Below are 8,259 nucleotides of genomic sequence, written 5' to 3'. Positions count from 1 at the left end.
CGTGTATAAACGTGCTTATAGAATTCTGCCTGTGTCCTTATTTGAATGCATCACTGTGACACCACATTCCATTTAGAACTACATGCATTGCCCACAGCACAGACCTTGACCCTCAAGTCAGACCTCGTGCCTTGTGGGAGCCCAACTGCAATAGTTTACAGAGAAGCTAAAAGGATAAATGAACTTTCTTTCAGCTGTATAATGAAAAGATGGATGAAAATGGATGTACCTTTTCAGCCTGCCCATGCTTCTCAAACTGCTGTTATCTAACTTGCCACAGAAGAAAGAAGGAATGCTGCCTGTGTTGGCGCTTCCTATTTACCAGTGAGCAGAACTGCAGCTGTTTCCCATGCCCGTACGAAGAAGACAAACCTTACCAGTGCTGCCACTGCTCATGTTCAGAGCACGCAAATTGCTGGTGGTGCTGCTGCTCTTGCTCAAATGACCCAGACTGCAAATGCTGCTGCTGTGGTGGAGAGAATTCAGCATGCCAATACTATGCAAGCAAATGCTGCGGAAAATCTGTCTATGACCAACAGCAGTCAAGAGCATCAGGGACTGTTCAGTAAGTGGGATCAAGGGCTTTTAATTTCTTAGATTCCTATTTTTCTAATTTTCATTACGTCTTAATGGATGTCTTGCATTTAGGAGCATATAATCTAGTAGCTCATTGGAGCTATTTCAAACCACAGGATATCATTCTTTTTTAGAAGCAGAAAAAAAAGGCTTCTTTTTTTTTTTTTTTCCCCCTCTCTACCATTCTCTAGAGTGACAAGAAAAAAAATAGCATGGCTGAACATCTGGGCAGAGTAGATGGGAAGAAAAGCAATACCAACACAGAAACACGGATGCTAAACTGAAGCATGGCAGAAGGCCAGACTGTAGTGTCCCAGAATCAGGTGTACATCCTGAATAATGATGCTCTTTGCCAAGGATATATAGAACAGTTAGAATCATTATTAAAGTAACACTTTTTTAAACAACAATGTCCACAGGCTAAGAGGAAAGCTAGGAAATAAAGATTTGAAGAGAACACAGAGAAAAAATTATTTCTAAAATTAAATAATTATTCTAATTTTAATAAAAATATCCAAATTTTGATTCTTTCATATTAATTGCTTAAATTTTAATGACATAAGACTGCTACTAAGAATAATCTCCATTTATTTTAAAAACCAGAAATCATGAATGGGTGATTTTTCAAATGACCAAAATTTAGGATGATCATATGTAAATGTGGGTTGTTATCTTAAGAGGACACCAGCAGTAACTCAACAAATTCAGAGAGACTTGACGAGAGTAAGATTTCTGCCTACGCACACTGTTGGCAACAGCATTCAAATATAGTGAAATAGTTATGAAAATTTAAAAAAATGAATTCTTAGCCTTGTTAATCCAATTGTTTAAATAAAATACCCAGTCAGAATAAAAGGATGGTTGGCATGCAAGGTGGAACTGCTTATTTTATCATTCTGTTTCTTAGATTGTACACTAATATTCTTTTATTTTCATTTATTTGCTTTTTTCTTTTTCAATTTTATTTTCTTTAGGTCAACAGATGTCATGTCAAGATTAAGAACTAGAAATAAAGCACATGTGAGTGTACCAGAAAGGAAAGGCTCCAACCAGGCTTTTCGTGATCAGCTTGCCTGTCCACTGTGCAAACAGTTATTTCTCCAGCCATTTATGCTGCCATGCAATCACTGCATTTGTGAGAAATGCATAATAAAAACCAAGACCAAAGCTGAAGCAACAGAAAACTATTATATCATCATATGCCCAGTATGTAACAAAGCTCACTGTCTCCCTAACACAAACAAAATTCAGCTGAGGAAGAATTACCTTAAAGCAAAACTGGCCAAGAAATACATGCGCAGACACGGCATTCTGAAATGGAGATTTGACCACAGTGAAAGACCAGTCTATTGCGAAACTTGCAAGGAGAGAAGAAGAGTGGCAACTAAAAGATGTAGAACATGTGGAATTAACATGTGCAGTGAATGTTTGCATTTATATCATACTGAGAGTGGTGCTCAAGACCACACATTCACCAGCACGTGTCAAGAAGATAACGAACAGTGGGCATGCTTACTGCACTGCAACTCACACCTCTCAGAATACTGTCTGGATGACCACAAACTGATCTGTGGTTTCTGCAAGAATTCGCTGCACAATGATCATGAGACCATTCCCTTGGCAGCTGCATGTTCAAGAGAGGCTGCTTCTCTCTCCAATACAATTGTAAAATTTAAACAAGGTTTGTATTTCTGCTGCTTCTTACACTTCCCTGTGCCTTCTCAGGAAAGATACTTGCACATACACTTGATGAGCCGTGTTAATTCTCTGCACATCACAAGAGACAGAAAGGTGAACTGTTCCCACCGTAGAAACATAAAGGAAACAAGTCTTTAATTGCATAGCACCATGAGCCAGATTCAAATACTAGAGAACTAAGGATTTGTATGCGAGATGGGAACAGAAAAGTGCATCAAGGTATAAGAAACTCCATTTTGTACTGTGAGATCCAGCATGAAACAGCCACCAATTACATCTGCATTTTTAAATCAGACGTGCACGCCTTTTTCCCTGCAGTCAAATTTTGGATTGTCTCTCTTCAGTCAGTATTATGATTATGCTCAATAATCCCATGCTGAGTAAGAGGCAAGACAGCCTCATTGGTCTGAGGAACCACAGCAGTGTCCCTCCTTTTATCTAAGATTTCATCCATAGCAACTGAGTGACTGCACAGAGACTGGGATTTTATGAATTTCTTTTAAATATTTCGATTTTTGCATATAACATCATAAATGCTGGGGACAAATGAAGTTGCACAGAAAATAAAATTTAGAAAGGTAAAAGTGAACCACATGCAGTGAGAAATAACTGGAAGTATTCAATTTGCATTCTCATAACAGTCTTGAAGTTCAAAAAGTAAAATACAAAATATTTGTACGGGATTCTGTAATGTGGCATTGTTTGAAAATGTTAGCTGCACTCCAGCAAAATTTACTGCCAGCCTCTGGTGTTTTTGATTCTGTTCTCTCACAGTTCTCAATTTTTAGTGTCAGAAGAATAAATCATACCTTCATATAATGGCTATCAGAGGAATCTACTGTCAGCCACAGACATAATGAGGTCTATGCAGTCACATTTGCTACAATTATTTTAGCTTGCTACTGACATAGTGAATTTCCAAAAATAATACACAGTTACTATAAATCAAGTTTCAGGATTTCCCATGTAATTAGTTAAAAATCATCAAGCCCATCTTGGGGAATGATAAATAAGTGAAGGAATAATAATCAAGGAGCAATTAAGCTACCTGACTCTCATACATCCAAATATGAAAATTTTAACCCAAACAACTTCCCTTGGAGCTCCCTAGCAGTGGAGATGAGAGAAAAATACTAAATTCTCACTTGTCCCATGTTCTACCAAACCTGAAATTTCTTTAAACTACAACCTATCGCTCTGTCTCTTGTAACCTCTGTATTCTAATATAAAGTTGAAACTACTGACCGCAGGTTTGTTGTTTATTTTGTTTTGTTTTTCAGCACGCCAAGGAATTGATAATGATCTAATGGAAGTTACCCTGCTAAAAAATAATTTCCAAGCCTCCAAGGATCTCCAAAGGAAGGAGATCAGAAATGGATTCTTAAAACTACATACGGTGCTACATGAACAAGAAAAAGAGATGATGGAGTTGCTTGAAAACACCGAACTTAAAAAACAGAAAGACATTTCAGAATACGTAAACTATACATTCAGCCAGCTCTCATATATGGATGGCCTTATCCAGTATGCTGAAGAGGCTCTTAAGGAGGAAAGTCAAGTTGTATTTCTGCAATCTGCACACTGTTTGGTGAAAGAAATAGAAGATGCAATTCCTTCCATTTTCCAGCCTAGACCACATATCCGAGAAGATCCCTTAAGGAAACTGCAATTCAAATTTGATGAACTGTTTGCCATTTTACAGGGATTTTCACCAACCCTTAGTGAAACAAAACAGTTAGAAAGTAAAGGAGACAAGCATCCCTGTTCTTTTAACCCAGAAATAATGGTTCCAAGGCATGTTTCAAGCATTCATGAAGCCAAGCAATCAACAATGCTCCAAAGCGCATCCTTAAATTCCTTGCTTGAATTAGGCATGCCAATTGAAAGCACTCTTGGGAGACCAAACTCTACACCTCCCCATCATTCTACACAGAGTAATAAAATGTGTGCATTTTGGGATGCAGCTTGTGAAACTTCAAGAAAAGAAAGGAAATATCAGATTGTTAACTTTCCAAGTTCAGAACCTATGGAAAAAGAATCATTCGCAGCGCCAGGACCTGTTGTTATATACCAGACTGTTGTTTACCCAAGGTCTGCCAAAGTAAGTCACTAATAAATCCTAAATATACGCAATTACTAATTATTACCACTATGTTTTCAGGCTCTTAGTTTGAATAAATAAGACTACAATACCAAACACTTCATTTGCATAGGAGAGTATGCATTTTAAACTTGCCTATAGAGATAAAATGAAGTATAAACTGAGTTGCATCACTTTCCTACTATATTATGTTGTTATATTATTTTATATGTCATAAATATCTTAAAAGGAATGGTCCACTGCAGCAAGAAATAGATGTACTACTATGTTTGCATCTAAATATCTGTATGTCAGACCAACTCATTTGATCCTTGTTCTTGGCCTTGAAATGCGACATCGTATGTCTATGTAATTTTCCTCATGATATATTAGAGATACTAACAAGGACAGGATGCCAGTTGCATAAGATCAAAAGAGCATGTCGCAAAGGACCAACTGCTGCCAGCCTTCAGTACTCTAATGTGTTAGAAGACAGTACTATGAAATTCCCAGGAGGGTGCTTATCTCCAAACATGTATCTTACAAACACGGAATTTCAGCTGCTTCAGCATTTTAAAACTAAAATCTGCTAATCTAGAGCCTTTCAAAAAAGGCAAAAGTGAAAATTAGCAAAAATGGCACATAATGGTGTTCTACAGATTTTTTTTCTCTTTACAGATTTACTGGACTTGTCCTATAGAAGATGTGGATTTCTTTGAGGTAGAATTTTATGAAGTTGTTGGTATTGGTCCTGATAACACTGTCTGCACACAACTGGACGGCAAGCTAAGCAAAATACAGCAGCAGAACCTTGAGATACGTAATCTGGATTCAAATACAGAATATCTTTTCAAAGTCCGTGCTGTCAATAAAAGTGGTCAAGGAGAATGGAGTGAGAGCTGTAAGGTATTGTATATTCTTCCAATGTTTTGTAGAGTTATATTAACATTCTTGCCTCCATACTTGTGTAGGGTTTTTTTCAATCTATTTACAAAGAATGCTACCTGAATAAAAGATTCCTATACACTTATCTAGGTAAGCAATGCTGATAGTTACACTAGATTTTTCCATACGTTGTTCATCCTAGCTGTAATTGCTTGTCCTATGAAGAATGTTTCTCAGTTGTTTTTTTTCTAACAGAGATCGTGTTACAATTACAGACACATAGTCATAAATATTAATATTACTTCATGTCTGAAACAGTCTTTACACTGATCTCTCTGAACACATAGAACAAAAGTATGAAGAATTAGATTCGAAAAACTTTCATGCTAGAAAGAGAAGGCAATAATTAAGGGAGAGAGGAACCAAACAAAAATTAAGAATATTCTTTGACAACTTTGGCCATGAAGCTCCTTTACCATGGTTTTAGAAGAAAAAGAAAAGTGTTTAAAAGGTAGAAGTTAAAAAGAGTAGGAAAGTTTTCAAAAAGTCATCCAAATTTGAGACACTGAACTCAATTTAGCATTCTTTGCATCCCAAATTTCTTGCTGATATAATCTTTTTCTTGCTAAGGGGAAAAAAAAAAAAAAAAAAAAGAGAAGAGAAGGAAGAGAAGAAAAAAAAACCAAAACCATACTTGTTAATGCCTTTTTCGTGATAAAATTTTAGTGCATTAAAAAAGCAGTTGCATAAGAAGGGTAGGTGCCAGTCTAGGATTCCAACCACATCTTAAAGTGTTCTCCCTATGTCCACTGCATTAAGTGCTGTTCCCGTCCAAGACTCTTGCCCTTTTTCACATGTACAGAGTAAGAATTTTGGACTTTGGAACAGCATTCAGACATCCTACTTACTTGGCATGGTCTAATGATAAATGATAGCTTCTTAGTCTGCTACAATTCCTACACTTAAAACAGAGTATTCTTTGTTTTTATCTGACAATTGCCATATTGATTCCTTCTTTTGAAAACTGTTCTTTCTTTATGCAGCACAGTCATTAATATCCCAGAGAAACACAAACTCATAACATTTGTTGTAATTTACAGAAGAGTTCCATAGCAAAAGGAAATGAAACAGGATATATAACAGACTTATATACATATTTTCTTTTTAAAAAAAACAAACTGAAAAAGTTGATGCTGTGCCACTAGCACCATGAAACACTGAATTCCACAAAACAGGTTATTCAAATATATTTTGATATTTAACTTGAGGATCAGATTTCCTAAGTCTGCATGCAGGCTTCACAAGCAAAATGGAAAAACATAATCTGTAATTTTAGGAATGAGGGAACTCCTAAAATGTGGGAAGTACTTCTCTCTTCATAGCCTAGTGTCATGGCCATTGGCCTACAGACGAATCACAGCTTCCTCAAAATCAGCTATTTGGCAGTATGTCTACCCCACCCCTTTAATTAATCAATGTACAAAACACTATCAAATGTTTGCTGTTGTCTGCTCATATTCAATGTAAGATTTTTAGGAGAGTTCAATTTCCATTTCTTCTCAAATATAGGTACTTATACTTCCCAAAGATCAACACAGATTAAATCGGCTCTTGGCAGCTTTGAAAATGCATCTGTAAATGGCAAGTTCTTTTGAAAACAGACACTAATTAAATCTGATTCCCAAAATAACAAATGCTGAAATTTAATAAATTCTTGTATTTTACTTGCAGATAATTACTTCAGGTGAACACAAGATAACCCAAGACAGATGGAGGACTGAGAATAGTATACAGGGTACTCAGCAAACACTGAAGAGATAGACAGCAAACAAAGGCAGGATTTCTGGTTCAACAGCAGCAAAAAGAATACACGTATGCCTTGCAGTAACCCGTTTTTAAACAAAGTCACCAACCTAAAACCTAAGAGTCTTCAGACTTACTGCTTCCTGGTAAATTACAATAATAAAAACACACCCTTTTCATTATGTTTCCTTTTTCTAAATGTAGCAATAAGGCCTTAAAAAAAAAAAAAAAAAAAAAAAAAAAAAAAAAAAAAAACCTATGCTTTACATAAAAATATAGTAAAAAACTGATCAATCTACTTGAGGGAACTGCACAGTTTCAAAGAAAATAATGAGATACTTGGGCAGTAAGGTAACATTACAATTGTTATTACATCTGAGGCCACTCGGTACTAGTTCAGAGAGCGACAGGAGGCTATACCAAGTTTTTCATACCTTTAAGGTGCAGAATGTTGCTTTGTAAGTACATGTTTTTTTGTCTCGGCCTCACTCAGCATGCATGCGTACAACAAAGCTAAGAGTAGGTAGGACAGCAAACACAAAAATGCAGGCAGACAGAACTTTACAACTTTATGCTCTTAATTATAGTCAGCTTTACTTGACTATTATGAAGGTCACCTGTGTGAGATGCAGAGTATCAATTTATTTAAAGTAGCTACAAATAAAGTCAGAAGTCAGAGCAGGAGTTACTGAATCCACAGGAGGTTCCTGTGTTTAAGTGATCAAGAGTAAGAAGTAATGTTCTTTTCTGCTCAGCAATGATGTTTCAGGGTATCCTTTCTTTAACTTCAGCCATGTCAACCACATGGGAATCTACCCAGGAACTGCAGGCCAGTGAGCTTCATCTCTGTGCTTGGGAAGACCATAGAACAGAACCTCCTGGAAGAGATGCTAAGGCACATGTAAGACGGGGAGATGATCTGGGACAGGCAGGATGGCTCCACAAACGGCACATCAGGCCTGAACAATATGGTGGCTTTTTATGATGGAGTGATGGCATCAGTGGACAAAGGGCAACCAATGTCATCTACCTGGACTTGTGCAAAGCATTTAACATCAGATCACATCCTTATCTCTAAACTGGAGAGAGATTATTTGAAGGCTGGACTATTAGGTGGATAAAGAAGTGGATAAAGTGTTGTTATCAATCACCCTATGCCCAGGTGGAGGCCAGTCACAAGTAGTGCTGCCCAGGGGCCTATCCTAGAACCAGTATAC

The 8,259-nt window shown here is 36.9% G+C and overlaps 1 protein-coding gene across 1 annotated transcript; it reads left to right on the top strand.

Moving 5' to 3' along the window:
* The first annotated feature begins 209 nt into the window (after positions 1-209).
* Positions 210-8,027, top strand: TRIM42 (tripartite motif containing 42). The gene is made up of 6 exons (XM_042878548.1): positions 210-565; positions 1,551-2,257; positions 3,555-4,375; positions 5,033-5,260; positions 6,971-7,034; positions 7,834-8,027. Exons 1-6 carry the CDS (start codon positions 210-212, stop codon positions 8,025-8,027), a joined length of 2,370 nt encoding a protein of 789 aa, XP_042734482.1.
* The last annotated feature ends 232 nt before the right edge of the window (positions 8,028-8,259 follow it).

The sequence above is a fragment of the Lagopus leucura genome, unplaced genomic scaffold (assembly GCF_019238085.1).
Source record: "Lagopus leucura isolate 7727_CA_CO unplaced genomic scaffold, USGS_WTPT01 Super-Scaffold_100021, whole genome shotgun sequence".
NCBI lineage: Eukaryota > Metazoa > Chordata > Aves > Galliformes > Phasianidae > Lagopus > Lagopus leucura.
Note: the sequence above shows the minus strand (reverse complement) of the source record. Positions and strands in the feature narration are given on the sequence as shown.

What these genes read in the sequence shown, in the direction of transcription:
- TRIM42 (XM_042878548.1), top strand. Translation starts at nt 210, where the DNA reads ATGGATGAAAATGGATGTACCTTTTCAGCCTGCCCATGCTTCTCAAAC. An exon ending in AATGGAGTGAGAGCTGTAAG is followed by an intron (nt 5,261 to 6,970) that starts GTATTGTATATT and finishes TTTTACTTGCAG; the next exon opens with ATAATTACTTCAGGTGAACA. An exon ending in GACTGAGAATAGTATACAGG is followed by an intron (nt 7,035 to 7,833) that starts GTACTCAGCAAA and finishes CTTTAACTTCAG; the next exon opens with CCATGTCAACCACATGGGAA.